This window comes from Numenius arquata, chromosome 2, assembly GCF_964106895.1.
Source record: "Numenius arquata chromosome 2, bNumArq3.hap1.1, whole genome shotgun sequence".
NCBI classification, from domain to species: Eukaryota; Metazoa; Chordata; class Aves; order Charadriiformes; family Scolopacidae; genus Numenius; species Numenius arquata.
In genome coordinates this window covers 76,439,508-76,464,832 of record NC_133577.1, presented here as the reverse complement: position 1 = coordinate 76,464,832, position 25,325 = coordinate 76,439,508, and the positions used below count along the sequence as shown (strand labels likewise).

The following is a 25,325-nucleotide window of genomic DNA, read 5'->3' as shown; positions in this document are numbered from 1 at the left end:
GTTGCATATGCATGGGTTTGGTATGTGTATGTGAGGAGGAGTTTGTGGTAGGAAACTAAGCAGTTACTTTGTTAGGGTGGACTTTTTTGACATTCATGTATTCTTGCTTATCTTAAGATCTTTTTGAGAAGATTTTTCTCTTGGTCTTTTTAAAATGTGGCTCTGTTCCATATTGTCTGGTGGCATATTGTTATAAACTTCCTTGGTAGACCTGGCCTTCAGGGACTTTAAAGTTAGCTTTATTCCACTTCTGCAGGTGTAGAGATTTATGGGGGTTTTACTTGTGATGGCAGGAGAGGTTGTCTGGGTTTACTTGCCTCTTCTCACCCATACTGTCCATCTGCCAGTTCCATCCAAAACCTGAAAATTGAATTGGGACCTCCTGGGCTAAGATATCATGAAAATCAGATGCTGTGCCTTGAGCTTCGTTAAGCATTCTGTTTGATTAGAAGAGCCAGAATAGCATCCAGCTGAAGCTGAGTTTAATAATTCTATTTGAAGCATAAGCCGAGAATAGAAATGGGCTAACTCTCTCATACCTCCTTTGGCTCCATGGCTGTAAACAAGAAAAATAAACTTCATCCAGTGGAAATTACTGAACTGTATGCAAGAAACAAACTTCTTGAAGAAGAACAGATCTAATAGTCATTCTTAGCACTGTTTCCATGTGAGAATTTACCAGCCATGTTTGGGGGACAGAAGTTTTTATTTTTTATTCCATAGAACTTCTCACAGTGAACTCGCTGTATATGTGACAAAACTGAGGGGCTTCATGAGATGGGAAACCTTTATTGTTAACACTGGCTTAAAAAAAAAAAAAAGGAAAGCACTGCCTCTGTTCCTGGGTAGTTATAAACTAGATGTTACTGCTCTAATTTATAAGTGAAGCCTTGGAACAGCAAGTTTTAACACATACATAGTGGCATTAAGTATCCTGGTAGCTCCTGCATGCTCCTTATTGTCTTGCATTTGCTTGAGGGCCCCTCTGCTTGTGAAGTCAGACCAAGGTGGGGGTTTGGTTTTTTTTTTTCTTTTTCAAGCAATGCCAGGATATTATTGTGAGAACACCCAAAAGCAGTTCCATTTGCCAAAATAAGCCCAAATTTGTTAGTGAATTGACCCTTGCTTATGTTGGAGCCTCAGACAGAAAGAAGCTTATTGAAAAATGAATGGCTCTTTTTTTGTTGTTAGTGTTGTGAAACTGTCCAGAATTGTTCTTCTGGTGTTTTGTGACTGAATGTATAAAATTGTTTGTTCACCTCACAGGGGGCCCTTGGCCCCAGTACTGTTTCCTGCTGTACGCCAGCTAGTGCTGTTTGATGGTTTCACTGGAATAGAGAAGGGAGGCCTCACACAGGTCAAAAAATAGGCAGGGTAGCTCATGCAAGACCCTTGGTGGTAGCCACAACAGAGGCCTGGGTGCGGAAGACAGCAGCGAGGGCTGTCAGCCACATCCATGTATTTGAGCAAAGCTAAATATACCACCATTTCTCCACCCCTTCCTCTCCTCTCAAGCTTTAAGTTTGTGCTTTCTGAAGTAGGGAAAGTGCAAAAACCTCCTTTTTCTAAAGATAATTGCTATCTACCTGTCTTCTGTTCCTCCCTTGCTTACCTGCAGCCTAGGAAGAAGAGGGCAGTGGGCCTTTCTAGGAAAATAGAAGTGGCAGCTGCCTGTCTGGGAACAGAGGGAGGGAAGGAAGGAATTACCTCAGAGTTGCTCTTGTTGCACGGCTGAGGACAGGCCTCTGGGTGAGCTGGCAGGCAGTTGAGAGAAAAAGTGTGTTAAAAGAGCAAAGAACTTGTAGTGAAGCTGATCCCTTCCATTAATGGATGGTGTCCCTCTGAGTTCTCAGTGGGCCCTGTGGAGAGGAGATGGTCGCTGCTGCATTTATGTACCTGTCTTTTACCATTTGGGAAAGCAAGGGAGATGTGTATGTTAACAGTTTGCATAGGGTAGCTTCTACATGGGAATGTATAGCATTGGCACATACAGATAAAGGGAATATGCTTTTGCCATGCTTGCATAAAAGTTTTCTCCAAGGGCATGGTAAATCTGTTTTGAGACAGCAGCTTATGATGAAGAGCCCATGTTGTCCTCTGCCTGCTGAGCTCACTGTCCTCGCAGAGAAAGCATGAACCTTCTGGGTGTTGAACCACCTGGATTCCACCCAAGCAGCTGGTCAAGATAGGAAGGCCTAAAAAGCAGCCCCAGGACAACTGGAAGGAGAGAGAGAAGCGATCACTTAAAATTGAATTCACACACCCTTCAAATCCTTCCCTGTAACAAGCACTTTCTGGAGTGATGACCCCTTTTTCTCTTCCAGCTCTCTTTCCCTTGCACCCTTAATTTCTTAAAGTACAGTGGCTTAGCAGGGAGCAGGTGGGAGATGATCCCAAGTTAATTGGGAGTTGTACAGAGGAGCAGAGCTCAGTGGGATCATGTAATGGTCGATGGGGGGAGATGGATTGCTACCAAGTTGGGATGGGGTAGAAGCTTTGCTGCCGAGATCGTTTCCATCTGCTGTGGGCTGCTGTGCAAAGATGCTGGGGCTTCTTGTCTGAAGCACAGTGTGGATGACGTCTGAGAGCGCCAGTCAGATGTTGAAAGGGATAGCTCATAAGACTGTGCAGAACCTCTTATCACAGCTTATCTCGTTACTGGGGTAGCAGAGTTTTGACTGGGAAGGGGATTTTGGAGGAGGAGGAGGAGATGGAAAGCCTTTTTTATTATTAGTATTTTTTAACCAGAAAATGTAGTGTCAGCACAAAGAAGCTTTTTGCAAGTCTGTCAAAATGTTAAGCAGCTTTTTTTTTTTTTTTTTTGCTTTTAAATCTGAAGTATGTTTTGAAGCACTTTGGAAATGCAAAGCACTAGGAGTGCTAACTACTCCTTATCATCTGTCTAAAAGTGGCATTTGAAAAGCAAAAGATGTATCTGTTTCAGGCTGCTGGCTGCTCCTTATCGTTTTTCCAGAGCTGCCACCCAGCCCTTTGCCGCCCTCCCAGGGCTGCAGGGGGGGAGTGTGCTCCACCGTGCTGAGTAAAGGAGGGCTCCCTAAGGAAGGAGAGGAGACCTGCAGAGGCCCTCGCTCGCCTTTGGGGTGCAGGTTGGCTTCTTCCCTCCCCACCTCCTTTTGTCTGAGGAAAGGGAAAAATGAAGTTGTGTTTTAGTTTGAGTGGTCCTAGTCTGGAACTATGACCACTTCTTCCAGCTCTGGAGACATCTTTATAGTTTCCTGTGGGAAAAATTGCACCTTATTAGCTTAGCTGAGGATGGGGAGATATCTGTCCTTCTGCAGGGAGTGGGGAGAGGAAGGGAGGGTGAACCAGGAGCTGTCTTCAATAAGTAGCTGCTGGATTTTTCCAGAGGCCGTTTCCTCACCTCATCTCCACCACAACAGCAACAAAAGAACTAAAATAATTTAGATGAAGCTTTTGTTCTGCGTATCACAACAACCTTTTGAGCAGGCTAAAATGAGAATCCTTTTTTCCTCACCTAGCCAGCTCCACAGCTTGGGGAACCCCAGTTCTCTCGCTGGGTTTTCAGCACCAACCTTTTCCCCCAGTGTACGCACATCCTTTGGACTCTCTTGCACACTGACTCATCTAATTTGATACGCTTCCCTTCTGCTGGGGTGGGGGGAAGATGGGGGATGGGGTCAGTTAGAGGGGAGGGTCCCCAACTATTTTTATTCTTGTCTCTTCGGTTGTTGCTGTTGTTCCTGTCAGCACGCTAGAGTATCTGAGTCTTTGCACACAGAAAGCTTCCTTTTGCACAGAATGAGCTTCTAGCTTTTGTACAGACTAATTGAATGTATTTGGGGAGGGGGGGAAATAGGGAGTAAACCAATTCCAAACAAACCAATTGGAGTATAATGCCTTTTCTGAGCGAGTATGTGCTGTAAAAGGAGAATGTAATAGCAAAGGGAGGGCAGGCTCGAGTATAATTTGACACAAAGTGTGGTTTTATTTTTGTACTGATATGGATAAGAGACTGTACAGCATCTATTTATTTAGATGATTTATGTGGTAAATGTTGCAAACAAAATTATTAAAATATTAAATATGAGAACTGACATTTACCTAATGGTCTGTTTGTGTGGTCATTTACCTCCCCTTGCTTTAATTCTATAGCTGAGTTATTTTCCACCAGTCACTTCTGTTGATATAAACATGCACTGTGGCTGAAAAAAGGACGGAAAACGTGTGTGCTTGCGTGAGAAAGGTCAGTAAAGAAGGATTGATGAAAAACGGAGCCTGCAAAAGGCTGTTTCTGACATTACTCATTACTTTGATTTGAGAAGGTTAGGTTTTTATTAATTTTTAACCCACTGTGTAAGTTAGAGCTGTACAGAGGTGACATGGGACGGTTGGTCTTTGATGGATTAGAATTTGAAGAGGAGAACGCCAATGGCAGGGTGGCTGCTGCTCTGGGTTTAGGGAGTTCTTGATGTCCTTGCACAATCCTGCAGTGCCAGGACAGCTCTGCTGGCACTGGCTGGAGCGCACTGGTGTGCCCCGTATCCTGTGTCTCTTTCACTGAATTTCACTGAATTTTTTTTAGAGTTGGAAGGGACCATATAGATCATCTAGTCCAACTCCCCTGCTGAAGCAGGATTGCTTAGAGAATGCTACTCAGGACTGCATCCAGGCAGGTCTTGAAAATCTCCAGAGAAGGGGACTCCACAACCTCCCTGGGCAGCCTGTTCCAGGGCTCTGTCACCCTCACCGTGAAGAAATTCTTTCTCATATTCGAGTGGAACCTCCTATGTTCCAGCTTGTGCCCGTTGCCCCTCGTCCTGTCACTGGGAACCACTGAAAAGAGTCTGGCTCCCTCCTCCTTCAACCCACCCTTGAGATACTTATAAGCATTAATAAGGTCTCCCCTCAGCCTTCTTTTCTCCAGGCTAAAGAGTCCCAGCTCTCTTAGCCTTTCTTCATAAGGGAGATGCTCCAATCCCTTAATCATCTTTGTTGCCCTTCGCTGGACTCTTTCCAGTAGTTCCCTATCCCTCTTGAATTGGGGAGCCCAGAACTGGATGCAATGCTCCAGTTGTGGCCTCACCAGTGCAGAGTAGAGGGGGAGAATGACTTCCCTCGACCTACTAGCCACACTCTTCCCTATGCAGCCCAGGATTCCATTGGCCTTCCTGGCCACAAGAGCACATTGCTTGCTCATTGTCATTTTGCTGTCTACCAGGACTCCCAGATCTTTCTCTTTGGAGCTTGTCTCCAGCAGGTCCACGCCTAACCTGTATTGGTGCCTGACATTCTTCTTGCTCAGGTGTAGCACCTTACACTTTTCCCTGTTGAACCTCATGAGGTTCTTCCTTGCCCAGCTCTCCAGCCTCCTCTTGTGGGAACGGAGAAAATCTGAGGCGAGACGCAGGCTGCCAAACAAGCTCCATGCTGGCTGCCAGCGGGGAAGCCCACTATACTCCAAGCCAAAGCCTACGGTGGGATGGACTGCATGGCTTTCAAGGAGCTCCTGGGTGGAGTTTGGCTACTGATTTACTGCAGGTAACATGGGGCTTAGCAGAGGAGCCTGAATCCTGGGACGGTTGATGCTGTGTGGATGGAATCCCAAATGTTATTTAGTCCATGTTGGTTTCTGACTTGCTCCCTTCAAGGCATCCTCTGTGGAGGGTGAGACTAGCTGTTAATCGAGGTACCTCAGCAAGCGAATGGGGCTGCCTGAGATGTCTCTAGTAGATGTAACATGGGGCGAGCCCTGCATCCCAGTGCAGCCACGACACATAACAGCATGTGGAGAAAAAGCGGAGGGGTGCAGAGTGCGTTTCCTGAGTTGGCTGTGGCTTGAGGCAGCGTGGTTGGATCTTGCCGGCGTTACCAAAGCACAGTCAGCGTGCTCGCCCTGAGCCGGGGAGGCCAGACTTGAGTGATGGCATCGGAGCAGGACTCCAGCCAGCCACTTAGGTTCTGGCAGCAGCTAGTGAGTCAGGTGAAGTTGTAAGAAACTGCAGTGCAGAGTTACGGGAAAGTGTACTTCGGAGATTGTTTCTTCCTACCCCTGCCAATGCTGCAGAGGCTGGCTGGCACTAGAAATTCGTAACAGCTTGTCCTTTCGCATGCATGTGTTGGTTGGATTAAAGGTTAATCTGGATAGTACTTCTTTTTTTTTTTTTTTTTTTAATAATCTGTTGCTATGCTGCCCCTCTGATCCGTGCGGTGCAGCCGGCTTGCCTCGCGCAGCTCTCCCAGTAGGATGGATGCCTGAGAACAAGGGCACTCAGCTCCTTCTACAGTGGGCAGCACCAACCACACAGTTTGAGCAGCTCGGTGTTCTCCGAGAAGCACAGAGTGAAATGCAGCGTGTGTGGCCCCTATGACGGCAAGTGCTGTCAGGAAGCTGGCAGTCACCTCCTGTCTGTTCAGCGCCACTCGCCTTCCCTGCTCTTGGTCCTTCTTTCTCCAGCATTCTGCTCGCCAAGCAACTGTTTTGGAAGCAAGGATGCAAGGAAGGGATGGGGCCTACAGGAGGGATGGGGAGGGACTCTTTATGAGGGAGTGTGGCAATAGAATGAGGGGTAACAGTTTTAAACTGAAAGAGGATAGATTTAGATTAGTATTAGGAAGAAATTCTTTACTGTGAGGGTGGTGAGACACTGGAACAGGTTGTCCATAGAAGTTGTGGATGTTCCTTCCCTGGAAGTGTTCAAGATGAGGCTGGAATGGGGCTTTGAGCAACCTGGTCTAGTGGGTGGTGTCCCACTAGACAACCCCACCATGGTAGGGGGGTTGGAACAAGATGATCTTTAAGGTCCTTTCTGACCCAAACCATTCTATGATTCTATCAAGCTGGGGGACTTGAGTCATTGCCCTGATCCAGCGGCAGCCTGGGTGGCTGGGCCTGCTGTGGGAACTCATAGGCAGGCCCCAGGGATATCATAGTACCCTGGTGGTGTAGGCACAGCATGAACACCATGGGCTTTCTCCTCTCTGCTACATCAAAAAGTTAGGGGGCTGGGGGCATGGTTGTTCTGGCCATGCTGAGCCACTAACTGCTGCACTGGGAGGTCCGTCGTCAGCTCTGAGGGCTCTGTCTTTGCTCTTGTGCATTTCAGAGTTGCAGCTGGGAAATCTCGCCATGTTTTGACATGGAGGACCACAGTGCCAAGTGTTTGCTTAAAAACCCATGTGGGGTTTGCTTGAGGGGCTGGGGTGCACAGCTGTACCAGCTCCTGGTGTAGGCAAGGGAATGACCGTTTCTTTACAGAAATCTGCAGCTCCTGACAGTGACCTCCCTGGACCAAACAGCAATAGAGTCAGCCAATCAACCCTTGGAGCTGTTCTAACAGAGATAAGCGATGTTACTCCTGCCAGGTCATGGGTCTGCAAAAAAATGAGCCTGCAGGCAGCTACTGGCTTGGAGCAGGTGAGTTTTCCCCATTATCTAGTGCCATTTAAAAAAAAAATATAACAAAAATGTTCTTGCACCCACTGCTCTCCCCCTATGCTGGTATGCTGCTTGCCAGGAATTCTGGTGAGAAAGGGCTTGGTGGTCCCCCAAGGCTTGTTGCTTCCTGGTGCTGGCTCCTCCATGCTAGTGAGAATTGCCACGGTGTAGCCCATGGCACCAGGGTCTTGAGGGCAGTGAGGCACCAAAAAAATACTTTATTTCCGTGTCTGTAGTGAACAATAGCTGTTCCAAGAGAGCCATCTTCCCAGGTTGTGGTGTGGTTTTGTTTTTTTTTTTAAAAAAGTGTTTTACTGGAAATGTGAATGAAACAAAGGAAATAGCCAACAATGCTCTGAACAGCTGGATATTCTGCTGCTATTTTGCTTTGTGAGAGTAAAAGTTAGATGAAAGAGCCTGGGGTTGTGCAATACCTGTGCCGTGGCTGCTTGCTGTGGCGGGAAAGAAGGTCCCGCTGATGGGTGGAAGAAGATGACTGCGAAGAGCACATGGAGCTCTCTGAAGTGCTGCTGCCCCTTCTGGCCCATGGCCTTGTGCTCCTGCCCCGAGGGGAGGTGTGATGCTGCTGGTCACCTGTATGTCTGTTTGGGGACAAAGCCACCAGTCACAGCTGCTGCACGTGTGTGTCTGTGTAGCTGCATACGGATTTTCCCCCCATTTGATTTAGGAGTGCCGGCTCTTGAGGGTGGATGATATTGGTGGTTGGAAGTTCAGTTATTTGATGCTCAGCCACAAGTGCAAAAGCAGTTGTTTAAACAAAGTGAACAGTAAGCAATAAAGGCGCCAATTTAAATGCGGATGGTGTTAATGAACACTTAATGTGCAAAGTTAAAAGCAGTTAAAGCGAAAAGCAAAATGCAACGGGCGTGATCAGCTTGTTCTTTTGAAGTCACCTTCGAGCATATAAAGAATTGAGATTAGAAAAAGTGGTGTCTAGAGAAACGGGGCAGTCCAGAAGGACTTGTCCCATTCTAGGTGAGAGTCTTGAGCGATCTGTCTGGGGTTTTGTTCTCGGTTGGCCTATGATGGCAAACATCTGAGAAAGGGCCTCTGACAGCCTATTCTCAAAGCGAGAGAGATGACCTAAATGCAGAATTACCAATGGTGAAGTACACTGTGGTTCAGTCCCTGACCACAGAAACACCTTGTTCTCTGAATTGTTTGCATCTCCTGAACCCAGGGTCCATGTGACTGTCCGTTTGCCGTCTCCTCTCTGGCAGCATTCAGTCACCTCTCCATCCACCCCCCTTCGAATGAGGACAAGGTGGTGGGGAACGCGTCCTCTCTTGAATCACTTTTGCCTCTGGTCAGAGACCTTCTGGTGGTGGCTGCAATATTTCAGCTGCTGAGGTGAAAAAGAACAAAATGCTATAATGGATCTTGCCAGAGTCCACAGGCAGTGAGGAAAACGCTCGTTCTCCTACCTGCCCACCTTGATTTTGGGAAATCCATCCCAGCTGGTACTGATAATTATAGCCATTTCCAGAATATCCTCTTCCTGGGTGGAACTTCTGAGCCAGAGGTGGAAAGGGAAGAACAACAAATGGAGAAAGGGTCAGCAAAGGTCCCAGGGGCTGTGAGTGCTCTTTGGCTGGAAAGTGGGGAGCAGAGGGGTGCCAGTGCTCTGCAGGTACCCGGTGAGGTCGTGGTGAGTTGAGAAAGAGCGGCAAAAGCAGGACGGACATTGCTTGCGGCCCTCACCACAGCTCCCCCTTTTTCCAGAGGGTCTCCTTCTGAAACGCACCCCCTACTCACCCTGAAAACGAAGATAAAGCAGAAGATGCTGCCCTGCTGTGCCGGGGGGGCCTCCAGGTAGTGGAGGACCACAAGCTCCACACGAAGGCAGCTGCAGGGCCATGAGCTTCCATTTTGACTCACAGAGAACAATTTGTGACCGAGTATTTTTCTGTCTGTCTTCTTAGCACCTGCAAGAGCATGTAAAGCACAACTGCAAATTAAACAGGATTTTGCAGTAACACCCAGGGCAGGGAACTCCTCTAAGTGACTTAACGTTTTTCTATTTTATTTTTTTTTTTTCTTAAAAGACTTATGTAGCATGCTTGGCCCATTTACCTTGCAATACCTTATACTGGCTCAAAAATGAGGGCACATACAAGCGCCAGCCAAAAAGGAAGAAAAAAAAAAAACTAAAAAAAAAAAAAGAGGATTTAAGCTCCTTTATTGTTAGTTTCTGCCTTGATGGGTACTTCAAGGCTGCCTGCTCCCCCACCTACCCCCGGTGCCACCCTGCTGGCTGGAGGTGGGTGACAGCGCATCTGCGTGTGCAGAAGGAGGAGAGGCGGCTGCGCGGCCCCCGCTGCCGCCATTGTTTTAAGTAAAAAAAAAAAACAAAAAAAACCACCACTACAAAAAAAAGGACCCGTTCGGGCGGGAAGGGGCTGAGGAGGCGGAGGCGCAGCAGCACCAGCACCGCCGCCATAGCGAGGGTCTGCCCCAGGCGGGTTTCCCCTCCCGCCACCGGCCCCGGACCTCGAACTCGGTCCCCTGTGGACCCTGGTGCCCCCTCACGGAAGGAGGGGGTCGGCGGCGCCCCCGCCCTCACAGCACCCGCCGCGCGGCCCCTTTAACGGCCGGCGCCTGCGCGCGCCCCCCCTTCCCTTAGCAACCGCTCCCTCGCCCCCAACAGGGGAAAGGGGGAGGAGGGTCACGCGCGGCCGCGGCGGGAGGGGGCGCGCGGGCGTGCGCGAGCCGGCGGCGGCACGAGGAGGGCGGGCGCGGGGAGGTTTTGGAGGGGGGGGACCAGGGGGCGGGGCGGCGCGGGCGGGCGGGATTATTATGGGCTGTGGGCGCCGCCGCCGCCGCTGCTGAGGAGCAAGATGGAGCTGTCTGCAGTGGGGGAGCGCGTCTTCGCTGCCGAGTCCATCATCAAGCGGCGGATCCGAAAGGTGAGGGGCCGCTGGGGGTGTGGAGGGGGGGGCGGACGTGGGAACCCCAATCCCTCCGGCTCTTCGCTGCCGGGCCCCGGCCGCGCCGCTCGCCGGCCCACCGGGCCCCCGCCTCACATAACCCCCCCCCCTTCTCTCCCTCGTGTGTTTGCAGGGGCGCATCGAGTACCTGGTGAAATGGAAAGGCTGGGCCATCAAGTGAGTGCATCCCGCGGGGGGGGGCCCGCCGCCACCCCCCGCCGCCCTGAGGGGGGCCGCCCCCGGGGCTGCGGGGGTGGAGGGGGTGGGGGGTGGGAGGGCTGTGTGCAGGGCTATGGGGGGGTTTGGGCGCTAACCCCTCCGCTTGTCCTTCCCCTGCTGCCCGCGCCCCCGGCAGGTACAGCACCTGGGAACCCGAGGAGAACATCCTGGACTCCCGCCTCATCGCCGCCTTCGAGCAGAAGTGAGTGCTTATCCCCTGCCCCGGGCTGGGGGGGCTGCAGCAGGTTTGGCTTTGGGTGGGTGAGCAGGAAAGGGCATCCAGACTCCCTCCTCCTCCCCCCCTTTTTTTTTTTTAAGAAAAAAAAAAACAAAAACAACTTGTATGCTTCTTTTTCTCCCTTTGGGAAAAGTTGTAACTTCTTGATAAATTTGACTCCCTAAAGGGAACGAGAGCGTGAGCTGTATGGGCCCAAGAAGAGAGGACCTAAGCCTAAAACTTTTCTCCTGAAGGTAACTCTTATTTAAATAACTTAGGCCTAGTTAAATGTCTCTCAAACCTCGCCAGTTCGTGCCCTTGGAAGGACTGGACTTTCAAGTGACTTGTGCCTGCCGCCTGGCTGTGGGAACACGGAGACAACCCAACGGGAAAGTGGGTGGGGGGCAGGGACACAGAAGCGTGTGAGGGGAGAGTGTGTGTGCGTGCGACGGGTGCCCCAGCAGAACGGTCGGAATGTGCGGATGTGCACGGTGAGGCTGCAATCTCTTTTCCAATATCCTCTCCCACTTTACGGCCTTCTGCTGCCGCAGTGGAGAGCTAGCCAGCCCCGCTCCCTCTTCCTTCAGCAGCCTGTTCCATCCAGCCAGTGCCCTGCAACTTAGCAGCATGCTGAGCAATTGGGCAGCTGTGGCGGGAATCCTGCTGCCACTTGCGCTCCTCCGATCATGTTTCAGGATGTAGGTGCTCCACAAGAGTTTCATGAAAGGTTCATGTTTTGATCTGTAAACTGCAGGCTTGTTTTGCTTTTTTGGGAGGGGCGGGGGGGAAGGAAGAGTGTTTCATCTCTGCGTAGGATAACAGCTGAAGTTTCCAGTTCTCTGATAGACCCGGCATCTCTGCAAGAAGGTGTTCTTATAGTGACAAATGAGGAAGGTAGTCCCTAACACAGCCTCCCCAATTTTTTTTACTTTCTTTTTTTTAATCAAGAAATCTGGTAGTTGTGTTACTTCTATGTGAGTTCCGTGGATTTCTTAATCTACGGACAGAACTCCTTGCTTTGCTACCCTCTTACCCGCTTCCCTCTACAACTAATTGATCTCAGACTTCAAATGAATGTAGAAACACAACACACCTTTGTATGATTAAGACAGGTGAGGGAGTTCACAGCTTCCCCGGTTTTGATCCGGTATAAAGCCCTGGAACAGCCGGGGTGGACCCTGTGGTAAGGCATCACTATCACCAAGTCATCCTATGGCTTTGGGCAAGTCATTTAGCCTTTGTGCATGTTTCCCCATCTGTGAAACAGGTTAATACTTTCCTTTGCCTGACAGCGGTAGGAGCTTTACTCAAGTCAGCGCAGCACTTTAACTGTATGAGCACCGGAAAGGGGTAGGGTGTCACCTCTCCTCTGCTTTAAGAGGGCATAATGAAGCACGTGGAAGAAATGCGGGAACAGGCGTATTCTGATGCTTCCAGTAAAACCCAGGGGACTGTGGTAATCCTCAGAAAGTCCTGATGGAACTGTCCTTTTCCCTCGTTGCCTGTTTTTCTGCTAACGATATTTTGTATCTGCAGACTGAACTACAAACACAACTGATATGTACAATCTCTTACTCTTTATTTAGGGAAACTAGACTAGTTGGGTTTTCTCTTTCTGGCAGTCGTGCATTAAATGAAGCCCTTGTGTTTAGGTTTCCAACAATGCAGAGGAAAGCTTAAAGGGAAACCACCAGCTTAAAATAGTTCTCTGCATGAATTAAAAAAAATACTGGTATTTGTAACACCTGACATTGTTCAGAGCAGTAGGGAAGTGTTTATGCTATGCCTTTAATGTTACTGTGTGTAATCAGTTTCTTTTCTTTTTGATTCTGAATGTGATACGGCAAAATCCACTGCCAATTTTGCCACTCATTTAAAAAAGCAAAACCAACCCCTAAACTCAAAAATAAAACCCACTCATAACTCCTCTTCTCCCCTTGCCCTTTAAAAGCCCCCTAAACTTGGAACCTGCATTATTCAACAGCATCCTTTGAATCACGTCCCTGACAGGTTTCTGTGGCACATCTTCCTTCTGCCAGCTTCTCAAATGCTGCCGCAAAACCTGTAGGTTTGTGGAGCTGGCTTGGTACTTTGTAGATGGATTACGATAGGGAGCGAGATGAGCCCTCCTGATGGCTGGTGCCACATCGTGGGAGAGGCTGGCAGGGCAGAGCACTGCCGCTGCTTGCTTGCTTTACAGCTCTGGGAAGCAGAGCTGGTGAAACTGTTAGTGCTCTGGCTTGCCGTTTTTCTGTGACTTGGGATCCTACCCTAAAAATAACACCCCAGGCCAGGCAGCAAGAAGAAACCCTATCTCAGCTAGCCCTATCTGAACTTGTTTGAGCTCTGTTCAGGCAAACCTCTGCAACGCAACTGCGGCTAGAAACATGACCGAGACCAACATGATAGTTTATGTCGTATGCATCTCTCGGTCATTTCTTCTGACCTGCTGAAGGTGCGGGTTTGACCTGTGCTAGCCCTGCAGTGCTGGTGCTGCTACAGGAGGAGTGGGATTCGGTTCTGCCTCGCGCATTGCTAATGATGTTTTCAGTTCTTTCAGATGTAGACTCTCTTGCCAGTGAGAATTTCAGAAGCAGGGGAAGAAATTTGACTCTTGCATCCCAGAGGGATTCTTTGGAGTTGGCAGTTAGAACAATATTCTTTTTGATCTGTTAACTGAACAGATCAGGCCTGGATGCAATGACGTTTAAGCAGGAGTCTGGCCTAGGACTTCTTTGGTAGACTTGTCTGCCCTCAGCTTGGTGGCTTGCTAGGATTTTTCATGTGTATCAGTGCTTAAACTTAGGCTTCTGAGTCTCCAGTAAGGCATTGAAATAAGTGTCCTGATACGCTGCTAAGTCCCCTGGCCTGTGTGGGTGTTTTAGTTTGCAGTTGGGGCTAGTTTTATCCTGGGATTACTTCTCAAAAGCTGCAGATAGGCACCCAGGGGGATTCGCAGAAAGCATTCCAGCAGGTTAGTGGCCCACGCCTTTGGAAAAGCTTTGAAAAGCTGCATCTTTGGCCACCTGCTGCCTTTGTAAGCCAGGCTCCTGTTGCTGAGAGCTGTCTAACACTTGCCCTTTCGATCAGACTGCAAAGGGAAATTATAGTCCAGGCTTTGTAATATCACTGTCAAAGTGGCGGGTGTTGAAAGTGACCCCTACAAACTCCCAACTGCAAAGTTTTGGGCAGGAAATGGGTCTTTATCCTCTTTGCATACTAGGGGCAAACTTTCCCACAGCTGAGATCGAGCTTGGCGGGAGGTTGTAATTCTTGGGAGGCTGCTGGTATGCTGCAAGCTTTGTGCTGAGTGTATGGGAAGCGGAGCCCTTGGTTTTGGATGGGCAGCTCTTACTCTGCTACTTAGGTGTCTGGCAGAAGTCATCATTGAGGACAGGCCCTTCAGCTGGAGGTCAGAATGGAAGCTGGTGTGAGGTTTGAAAGAGACTGAGTGCAAGCTATATTGATTTTCCTCTTTTTTCCCTGCTTGGTTCGCTCTTTTTATTTTGTTTTCTTTTTTTCCTCAGCACTCCGCTGAGAGGAATGCAAAACTCTCCAACTAATCTAATAAAGTCTAGCAAGTGCTATTAAGAGACAGAGCCAGATCTGCAAGCTCAGTGGGTGGCTAGCAAAGACCCCTAGTCAGGGTGGCTGTAAATACTAAGGTGGAGAAGGTTAATGGAGAGGAAGAAGTAAAGGGAGAACAGAGTAAGGGAGAGACTTAGTGGGAGAAGGGGGGGAAGAAGGGGCCGAGCAGCGTGGTGTTCTGTCACTTCGCCCTTCCTTGAACTCTAAAGTTGGAGTTGGGTTTCTTTTGATCTCCTCCCTGTTCGTAAATTATCCCCGAGCGGTTTGAAAACAGACCATTCCCCTTTGTAGCATTTTGTTCCCCATCCAGTAGGGAAACTTTATTTTATGGCAGTGTTGCTTGGGAGAACTGTGCTATGAACTGGCTTGCTGTTGCCTTGTCACTTGGAAGACTGCAGAAGAAAGAGGGCGATAAAAAGGCAGAATGGTAGCCAGAAAGGGGAAAGAAGAGCTCTTGCGAATGCTGTTTGGAGCGAGGACTGTGGGAATGCAGGTGGAGAATAAAAGACAAAGCAGAACCAGTAATTTATGAGAGAGTAGCGCTGCTATGGTGCAGCAGCGCTACTGGAAATAACGTGATTTTGAAATAATTAACTAGAAATACGTTGCCTTACAAGGTCTTTTTTTGTCTTTTTCTTTTTTTTTTTTTTCTTCCAAATTGCAGAGATTTTGATACAAATCAGGTAAGAGAGGCTTTTCTAAGCACGTGTCCGTGTACGTGCCTGTGTGCCTCAGTGCGTTAAGGGAGTGAATGAACAAATATGCTTGCTGGGCCTCAAGGGACATTTATTCAGAAATAGCAGGGAACAGGGGAGATATACTAGTTCCCAGGGGCAATGAGGAAAAGCTGTACAAGCTAAATAAAGGTGATAAATATCCTAAAAGGGAAGGGGGGTAGGGAAGCAATCCTAGCAATTGCCTTGCTCTCGTGACGGAGCACTGCAGCAAGCCTCCAGAAGCTGCATCCTGATGTAGGCTGAGCTGTAAGCAGAGAGTGAATTACTTCACGTACATGCTGAGTACCTCTTTAGCGGTGAGCAAATCCTGCAGGCAAAACCAGCAAAATCCACTGAGGTATTTTCCATTTGGGAAACTTCTTTGAGTTAAGTAGCAAACTGTGGTGACACAGCCGAAAGGATTAAATGGGTTTGTTTTTCAAAGATCTCATGCTCACACAGCTCGTGAGTGTGATCGAGTAATGGATCTGTAGCAGGGAGAAGTGCGTTTCCAACAGATAAAACTGAATGCTGAGTCTTCTCCAAATCCGAGGTAGTAGGTTACTTAATGTAAAGTTGGAAGCAGGGGGAGGAGAGCCCAGAAAACGCGCTGTCCTCTGCAGGGAAGAGACTTGCGTTTTGTATAGTTGATGCCTGAATAAACCTGATCCCGTGGTAGGAATACTGAGCTTTGCAAGTGAGAGGGCTCTGGGGGCTGATCTTAGATAAAGCACCTGATACTATTTTTCTTGAAACCTTACCTGGAAAAACAAGCTCAAGCTAAGCTGAATATTTGCATATTGTTCTTTGGAACTCGTGTTGAAGCTGGTCACTGGGGACAGCACAGTAGCACCAGGAGGGGAATGTTGGGTCCCAGTTTACCCTGTCTCTTAGTAATCTGGCCAAAGGGGTTGATGGTGCATGCGATCTACCTGGAGACTATTGAAACTGGAATTTAATAAATGCAGAGAGCTGAAACGTGAGTTAGAAACAGCTTCAGCCTTGAGGAAGTGCCCCAGAAGTAACTGGAAACACAGACACATAGCAAGTAAAGGAGACCTAGTAGTTCTGGCACACGCAGAAAAGTCCTAGCCATGGACCAGGGCTCTGTGCTAGCCACTGTGTCAGCACGAAACGAAGACAGGCCACTCTGTCAAAACAGGACAGGAGCTGATTAATGTGCACGGCCTGAGAAAGTAAAATCAGCAGGACTGTGGAAGTGACCAGGCAGTGACCATCCCAGCATTATTGCTTTTCATTTAACGTGGTTGATGGGAAGCCTTGCTGAGGAATTTTGGTGTGTATAAGGCAACTGTGGCTTGGGGGGAGATGTAGGGGGAGGCCTGCTTCTTTCTCACGTGGGTGATGGAAGGCGGTGCTGTGGGCAGGCAGCAATTAGACTCCAAGCAGAGGGGGCAGAACTCCTCACTCCAAGGCATGATTACAGGGTAGGGGAATTAATCTAGAAGACAAGTGGTGTTGTCAGCAGGAGAGGCCCTGAAGGATGCCTATGTCTATCTACTGAAGCTGTGGATCAAAGATTTTTAGCTGTGCATCTGTCTGTACCCTTTGCCTGGCTTCACTGTCCTGCGTTTTGGAATGGGACACTGGGTTGCACTTTGCTCTCCTCTGAGCAGTGGTAAACTGGCAAGAAGCCCAAAGCATGAGGGCAGCAATGCTGGAAGGGCTGGCTGTGATGGGGCAGCCGGCAGGGAGAAAGAAAGAATAAAACTGTTAATCCAGGCTGTGCTGGTATGTAATGTCAGAAAGCAAACTGTAGCTTGTCCTGGTGTCTGCCATCTGCTTCAGAGGGACCTGTGAAGACAAGGAGCAAGCACGGCCCTAGGTGTGCATCTGTCTGTGCCTGTGACCTGACAGGGTCTGCGGGGTCTCTTAAGTTGTAGATCATTGGGATGGGGACAGGTGATGTGTGGTGCAGGGAGTTCCTCTGGTGCTGCTGCTGTGCTCCAGCCTGTAGGATGCTTGGGACAGGAACTGTCTAACTATTAATTTTCTGAGTAGTTTGGGACATGGAGTAATGCATGAGGCTGAGCAGAGAGAAACTAGATAGGCGCTGGGATGCTTCCTGCTCCAGCAGGATGTGTTGGGGTTTGTCTGGGCTGGGGGTGCTTCCCTGTAGCTAGGTGAAACAGCCCTGTACAGCCCAGGGTGAACGTGGAGAGTGTCTGTGCCTGCCTTGGCAGTCGTGTCACTCATCCCTGTTTCTTTGTCAGTCGGCTAATACAAAGTCTAAATAGAGTCCCAGGTGCAGATGAGCCTTCAGTCTGCGTTTTCACATGCAGCTGGGGAAGGAGGCCTCATCTTTGCGTTCTTTTAAAGCCAAAATGCAAGTAGTACTGCAGGGTATGATCCAGCATTAGCCAGGGAGGAGCAAAATGTCTTCGTGTCTCTGTTCTCTGCTCATTCAGGATCTTCTGCGGTTCCCATGGGGATCTCGGTAGGAGAAGACAGGCATTGGGTGACAACAGAGTTCTGGGGATGTGGGGCCAGGGCTTTGAGCTTATTGTGCAAGAGCTGGCCGGGGCCCCTCGCTTAGGTCTGTTAGGTCCCTGCCTTTACACGCACATTTTTTTCCCCAGGCGTTTCTGTGGTAGGAGGCACAGCCTGCAGGGTGACAAAGGAGATGGTGTTGGAGTGCTTAAGCTCTTAGCTGGCAAGAAGCCATCCCGATCTTGGCGTGTGCTAGGGGGCAACGGGATGGAAAAGTTGGGGAGGAAAAGCAGCTGTCTTCTAGCACTGCAATTCTTGTTGTGACCACGAGATGGGGCAAGCTGCTCACTAGATAGGCAATTGGAAGGGGGGTCTCGCCTGTCCCCTCCAGGTCTGGGTGACCTCTGCCTGTGACCACTTCTGAGAGGGAATAAGGAAGGGGGTTTGTTTGGGCAAGGACTGGGGTGCAGGTGGGAGGCTGAGCTCTACAAGCAGCTGCGCTCTGACAAGGGGTGATATAAGAATATGCTGTGGGTTTCCATGCCCACAGGGTCTTCAGGTCATACTGCCTCGGCTTACCAATGAAACTGTTCTTCCAGCTACCAGAAAAAGTTCCTGTCTCTGGTGCATGAACCAGGGCAGGCTTTGGCACTATCTCCGAGCGCCAGAAGAGCTTAAAAGTCTTATTCACCTGCCCTGGCTCTTAGAGAGGGCTAGCACCAGGCAGTTGAACTGTGCTGTTCCTGTTCTGTTTCATTAGTAAGTTTCAAACAAGTGTGTTGAAAAAGACACCGCAATCTTCTTTGGAGATGCAGTTAAACGTGACTTGAGTTCCAGCTGGCCAGGTCTCTGGCTTTAAACACTGGACCTTGCTCCCCCAGCAGAGTAAGAATAAACAACTTACTTGTGGTCTCTAGTTAAAATTAAGCTTCAGATCTCTGCATTTCTTGCGTTTAGCTAAGACGGCTCCATCAGATCACCCTCACCCGCCTCCATAAGTGTTCCTCAAGACCCCCTTCTACCATACTTTCCAGAGCAGATGAGTCTGGTTGTGGGAGTGGAAGGGCAAACTAGACGCATTACTCTTCCTTTTGCTTTTGTCTGGCTCTCATTTCCTAGAGGACCAGATACTGTCCTCTGTCTTGGGACTAGTACATAATTTTAGATGCTAACTCAACAATAACAGCCCCACTGCCTAGGAGGGCGCTTAGTTGTTTGGTTGACAGTGGAGGTTTGTGCTCGTTGGCTAATGATGACTGAGAGGGGGCCTTGGAAACCATTAACTGTAATCCTGAAATATGATTGGAGGGTGGCAGTTTTCCTCCTGGGGGGGAAGCACATGTCAACAGGAACAGTGCCTCGGGAGTAATTAGCTGCCCAAAAAGGATACAGACAGTATGCCATGCTTGTAGGGGGACTGTGCCATAGTTATCGGTAGTTCGTAAGTGTGTATGTGTGCTTGTCACTAATGTGGGTATAAATGTGACACGGCATTGCTGGTAAGCACTTGTCCTGAGGTGAGCAATGCCAGATTTGAGATTTGGCTGCACCTAGGCTGCCTCTCTGACCCTGTTTTTTTTTTCTCTCCCCACCACCGCAGGCTCGGGCCCAAGCGGAGGCCCTCCACATTGGGGATGTACACTTTTCTGTCAAGCCTGGTTCTAGCACCTCCTCTCCCAAGCTCCACTCCAGTGCCGCAGTGCACCGGCTCAAGAAGGACATCCGGCGATGCCACCGCATGTCCCGGCGCCCTCTGCCTCGTCCAGACCCCCAGAATGGCGGGAGCGTGGGTGGTGGGGCTGGCATCCGTCCTCCTGTCTCGCCCTTCTCGGAGACCGTCCGCATCATCAACCGTAAGGTGAAACCCCGTGAGCCCAAGCGCAGCCGCATCATCCTCAACCTCAAAGTCATTGACAAAGGTGGGAAGCCAGCCAATGGGTCAGGGGGCCTGGCTCGGCCCAAGATCCCATCCCGAAACCGCGTCATTGGAAAGAGCAAGAAGTTCAGCGAGAGCGTCCTCCGCACCCAGATCCGTCACATGAAGTTCGGCTCCTTTTCGCTCTACAATAAGCCGTCCACTGCGCCTGCCCCCTCTCTGGAGGGCAAAGGGGAGGCCGAAGGCTCCCAGGCAGCCTCCTGTGGGCTCATTATGGGCTCCACACCTTATGATGCCCCCAGCTCCAGCTCCTCTGGCTGCCCGTCGCCAGCCCCCCACTCCTCGTCTGACCCAGATGATTCCCCTCCGAAGCTGCTTCCTGAGACCCTCAGCCCAGCCATCCCCGACTGGCGCGAGTCAGAGGTCCTCGACCTCTCAATCCCACCTGAGTCGGCTGCCACCAGCAAGCGTTCTCCCCCAGGAGGGTGCAGCGGGGGGCAGACGCCCTCCTTGTCCCTCTCTTCTTCTGACCCAGAGCAGGAAGCTGGCGACTGGCGTCCCGAGATGTCCCCTTGCTCTAATGTGGTGGTCACAGATGTCACCAGCAACCTCCTCACCGTCACCATCAAGGAGTTCTGCAATGCGGAAGATTTTGAGAAGGTGGCAGCGGGCGGTGGTGGTGGAGGCGGCAGCAAGTGAGCAGCCAGGTCCCCCCGCTCCAGGGGCATGGGGGGTGCTCTACCTGCGAGAAGTCGTGGTGTGAATGGCTGTCCTTAGTTCTCTCCTTCTCCCCTTGGCTGTCCCTCTCTCCTCACTGCCACCCTTCCTTCTCCTTTCCTCCTGCCCACTCCCTCTTGCCTGGAGGCTGGAGCGTGTCAGTGGGGGGGAGTGGGGGCACCTACTGTTCCTGGGTGTCGCTGCCACTGGGAGGAGAGGCAGGGAGAGTCGTGGTGGGGCTTGGGGAGTGGTTGTTTGTCCTTGAATGTGGTGTTGTCCAACGGGCCGTGGAGCCTTTGGGGATGAGGGAATGGGTGAGCGTGTGTCTGTGTGCCTGTGGGGGTGATGGGGAAGGTGCTCTTCCTCTTCCTTCCCCTTCCATCTTTGACAAAAACTGAAGAGGAGCTCCAGACCCTTGAGGGGAGGATGTAAAAGGATTGGAGCCCTTGCCCACTCTCCCCAAGCCTTCTCCCACAACGTGCATGCAGTCTCTTCCATTCCTATGTTTCCCCCTTGCCGTGACTCTGATCCTGCCATCCTTCCTGTTCTTGGCCTGTGGCCTGGATCTGTGGGTATCTGTGCTGTCCTCGTGGCAGTGGCTGATCCAGATGCCTACAGAGCGAAGGGAAGAGGGGCAGGTGAAGCGTCATGCCTGGAAGGTGCTTGACACAAAGCTGGGGTGGTTTGGGGGTGCCCCATGCAGCATACGCCCCATATTGGCTTCCCCTTTCCTTTGGCTATTGGTGCTACCTTGGCAGTTGTATGGGTGCTTTCAGGTGGCCTGGTCCCTCCTCTTCTCCTGCATCTTCCACCTTGCTCAGCTTTGCAGGCAGAAGGGAAGAAAAGGGGAGTCTGCTTCTGGCCCAGACCTTCCTCCTGGTGTTCATCACTTGCACTTGCCTGGGGGGAGAGGGCATGAAATGCCCTTCCCTGGCCTTTCTGTGGTGGAAGTGGGAGTGGGCCATGCATCCATCCTTCAGTTTGGGGGAAGATACGCCAACAGCATGATGCTGCCTCAGCCTGATGAGACTGATCTCCCACCTGGCACGTAAGCTTCTCCCAACCCTTTTTGCTTTCCCCCCCTCCCTCAGAAGGAGGAAGGGATGGATGCTAAGGCGGGTTGTTTGCTCTTCCTACTTCCTTTCGCCTTTCCTGCTCTCCTTTTGCCATGGTGGATGGCCTGGAAGAGGGTTCCCCTCTGTCTTTTCAGCATCTGAAACAGCCCTTACAACTGTCAACCGAAGGTGCTAATAAGAAGTAACGGTCTCTCTCACATCGTATGCATGTGCGCTCGATCTCTTCCCCCAGAGCTCCTGTGAGCTAATCTAGAAATTCCTTCTCTTTGCCCCTAGCAAGTAGGAGCAAGCAAGACCACAGCTTGCTGTTCTTTACTCACAGCTCCTTCTTTCCCTGACCACCCTTGTTCGCATCCACAGTAAGCTCTCTCCTTTGCTTGATGTCTCTGGCGTGCTCCATTTCTGTGGGGGTCCTAAGCTTCACAGGGAGATTCCGTTCCTTTGCTCTTCCTTCTCCCCGTACTTGCACAGGACTCAGCCTGTAGGGGCAAGGAAAAGAGGTGCTGATCAAACTGTGGGAGGGCCTCACCCTCTCAGCCCTGTCCCTGGTATTTGGGATGGGGCAGAGGGGTGTCACTTCTACATAACATGCTGCAGAGGTGAAAAAGGGTGGAAAAAATTCCCTGCGCCAGGGCTCACCTACTTAGAAACCTGCCCTGGGCGGGTGAACGTGAGTGGAATTGGCCCCTCTGGTGCTTCTGCATGAGGATGCTCAGGAGCTGCCAGCTCCGAGGAGTGCTCTCATGTGGAGTAGTGATTTTGTGGTTGCAGTGGTCTGAGGGTAGAAGGGAGGCAGTTTGTGGGAGAGAGGTAATATTTGTCTGCCCAAGGGGTGCCATTGGGGCGGTAGACCAGCTTCTGACCTTAATTAGGGCTTCTGTGCCCAGAGCTTGTCTCTTCCCCGCCTCCAGCGCCTGGGTTGGTGTAATAAAATATTGCTGCCCTCCCCACAAGCCTTGCCTCCCAGCGGGTGGCATTCAAAAGCCTTGGGGCACAGTGAATTCACACCAGTTGCGGTTGGGTGTCTGGGCAGACAGTCTGAGGGGGATTCCAGGTGCTGTTAGCACCACCCTTTGCACACCTCTTTCTTTTTCTTTCCTTGGTTAAAGAGCTTAGTGGACTCTTTTGGGATGCGGCTGCACTCACAGCTGAAGCTAGGGGCAGGGAGAAAGAGACTTCCCCGATCCATTCACCAAACTAAGGCTTCCTATAACTTGTTGGACTTGTGTGCGCGTCTGTATTAATACCTGCCTGTATTTTTTGTGTCTTTTTTTTTTTTTTTTTCATCTTTCCTGTGCCTGGCACACCCGGGGATCCCTTATTTTAGCATAGCCTATCCATTTGACTGGAGCTTCAAAGATGAGCAGTTTGTAGGCATAGGGAAAAGCTCTTTCTTAGGGAAATAGCGAGGAGATTCTTCTCTTCCCCTCCCTCCCCTTCTCAACAAGAACTATTCTGCGGCTGCAAGATAAGAGGAGCTTCTTTGTGGGGTGGATGCAAACTGGCCAGTCACTTTAGGTTGTTAAGTTACTGTTTGGTGTGTATGTGGTGACGTGTTTTGTTTCGTGGTATTGAGGTTCTGAAAAAAAAAATTGAAGCGTTTAAGTGGGAGATAAAAGGGAACTTTAATAGGAAACTCTTGATGTGCTTTGGCCAAGATGTGTTGGCTTGGCAGAATTCTTTTCCCCAGTGTCTCTTGTATGGTGTTCTTTGGGGGCAGGGGACAGGAATTGTTTATTTGAAGGGGTTTTGCCTTTCTCCAGAGTGACAAGCAAGGGGGACTGTCTGTGAAGAGCAAAACAGTGGGTCATTGTAAGGGTACTCCGTGAGGACCTTCTTCCTGTGGTGAGGAGATGAGGGGACTTGTTGCCGCAGAGGAACTCGTGCAGTAGATCCTCTTTGTGGAGGAAGAAAGGAGTATGATCCGGCTTGCAGACACAGCTCGACTGCTTGTGTGTGACAAATCTCTCCCTGGGTGGGTCACCAGGTGGGAACCAAACCCTGAACCTCTGGATCCGAAATGAGGATCCCATGCTGTTTCGAGTTAGAGGTTTGCTAACTTGAACGCAGCAGCAGCCTCAAGTTCCCTCAGGTGGACGGGCCACTTGAGGCTGACTAACCTACCTTCGTATTCACGTGGGTTACGCTCCTCCTTCTGAATTTTTGCCCTTGCTCCTTAATGGAGATGGGAAAGAAGATCCATCTATGCCCTTTAAAAAGGGCATGGGATTGAGGGAGGAGTTTATTTGAAAGTATCCCCTTCCCTTCCCCGTAACTCCTAGAAAAAAGAAAAACAACAGGGAAATATTCTCTGTGTCTGTGCCATGTTTGTTCTCTTGTCGTCGTGTTTTTAGAGGAGATTTTATGATGGAGTGGAAAAAGTGAAATGATTAGTTTTGCATAAAAAAAAGAAAAGTTTAAAAAAAATTTCTACAGGGAGAGAGCGAGAGAGAGAGAGTTTAAAAATGAATAATAAATGCAGTGATTGCACAAACTGTAGTGGTATTAGATGGTCCTTAGAGAAAAGAGTATTTTGTAGTATCGAAGCATGTGTGTCTGGGATGGTGTTTGGCTTGCTTGAACTGGAGGGAAAGGCATTCTGGGACTAAGCAGCGATCTCTGAGCTGAAAAGGCAAGTTGCATGTTGGAGGAACCCTGTCTACAAACCCTTCCCGTCCTTGCCTCCCAAGTGTTGGAGTGAGTTCCTCTCCCTCCCATACCTCTCCTGTGAGCTAAGGTGGAGTCTCCAAGTGGTTTTCCGGCTGAGCGGCCCTCAGAAATGGCCAGTCACGTTCTGCCAGAGCGTGGATCAGGCCACCAACATGGAAACAGTTGACTTTCTTTGCATGCACAGCAAGCTGCTAAGATTTGGGGTTGGCATGTACCTTTCCTGCCAAGTCACTGTCTCTTCTCTTTTCCCTCCCCCCATATCCAAGCAGGGTTAAACACGGTGGGCTTATATCCCAGGAAGCAGATACACCTCCCCTCCTTAGGGTCTCTTAGCTTCTTCCAGCGTCAGGTGGGGAGTGGCATTTTTCCATATAGGATTCACCACATCAGGACAGAGAACCGAGTCCCATCTGTATGTAGTCTGGCGTCCCATCTCCCGACAGTGGCCGGATCTTCAGAGACAGATGAGAGAGCTGCCTTGTGTGCTCTGAAGGTGTTGCCGAGTGAGGCGTACCCTCTTCTTGAGGCCAGCAAATGCTGGAGGTTTTGGGGTGAGGAGAGGAACACCCTGATGGGACTCTGCTGGAGTAGGGCTGCCGCCTTCTGCTGCGGCTTCCTGCGGGGTGGTGAGGAAGAGTTGCCCGAACGTTTCTTCAAAGTGAGGAGGCAGCTTTTGCGTGCTGGTTTCCCCATCCAAGATGTCTCTGCTTGGGCGTTCATCTGGTGCGTGGGAGTGACTGCAGGGAAGAGGGGAAGCCACCAGATGTTGGTGTCTGAACAGAAGGTGGCAGGCAGGGGACGCTAGGACAGCTTTTCTTGTCTGGACTTCTCTGGTGCCCTTGGCTTTGCAGCGGCAGGTGATGGATGTCTCGATGCCTCCCATAGCCTGGGCTGCTCCTGGGAACTTCTTTTCCTCTCTGCCCACCGAACTCTGTCAGTGCTTCCCACGGCCTTCAGCTTGGAGCGGCAGCCTCCTGTCTCGTGCTCTCTTCTCCTCGCTGAGCAGAGCGGGACTGGGGAGGCGTGAAGCTAAATGAGATGCAAGCTCCTTTTGGGATGGAAAACAGAAACAGTGTGGCGAGCAGGCTGAGCTGTGGTGAGCCACTGCTTAATTTCTGTTTTCAAACGAGAAAGGGAGCATTTCTCTGCGTCTCCCCTTATCGAAGTTCCAGGGAGATTTTATGAAAAAAAAAAACAAAAACAAAAAACAAACAAACCAACCACAATCCTGCTTTTTACCAGGTAGGAGCTGTCTCTGAGCTGAGTCTTCCTAGGGATTTCACTCCCTTTCCCAGCCCCTCTTTGTAGAGGAGGTTTTAGCAGCTCCCAGTGTTTGGAGATGATCACCTTCCTGGGGACCTCCTGGCAGAAAGAGGTTGCCATGTTCAAGGATGGTGGCCTGAGTCCTCCATTCTTCTGTCCACCCCAGG

General features: G+C 50.2%; 1 protein-coding gene across 2 annotated transcripts; it reads left to right on the top strand.

The window, feature by feature from the left end:
* Window positions 1-10,218: 10,218 nt before the first annotated feature.
* Window positions 10,219-25,073, top strand: CBX6 (chromobox 6). 2 transcript variants are annotated; one of them, XM_074163739.1, is made up of 5 exons: window positions 10,219-10,344; window positions 10,499-10,542; window positions 10,721-10,786; window positions 10,989-11,055; window positions 19,157-25,073. In XM_074163739.1, exons 1-5 carry the CDS (start codon window positions 10,276-10,278, stop codon window positions 20,129-20,131), a joined length of 1,221 nt encoding a protein of 406 aa, XP_074019840.1. In that variant the 5' UTR covers window positions 10,219-10,275; the 3' UTR covers window positions 20,132-25,073. The 2 variants fall into 2 exon arrangements, with proteins under 2 accessions (XP_074019840.1, XP_074019849.1); XM_074163748.1 differs by having other exon boundaries at window positions 10,274-10,344; window positions 19,211-25,073.
* The last annotated feature ends 252 nt before the right edge of the window (window positions 25,074-25,325 follow it).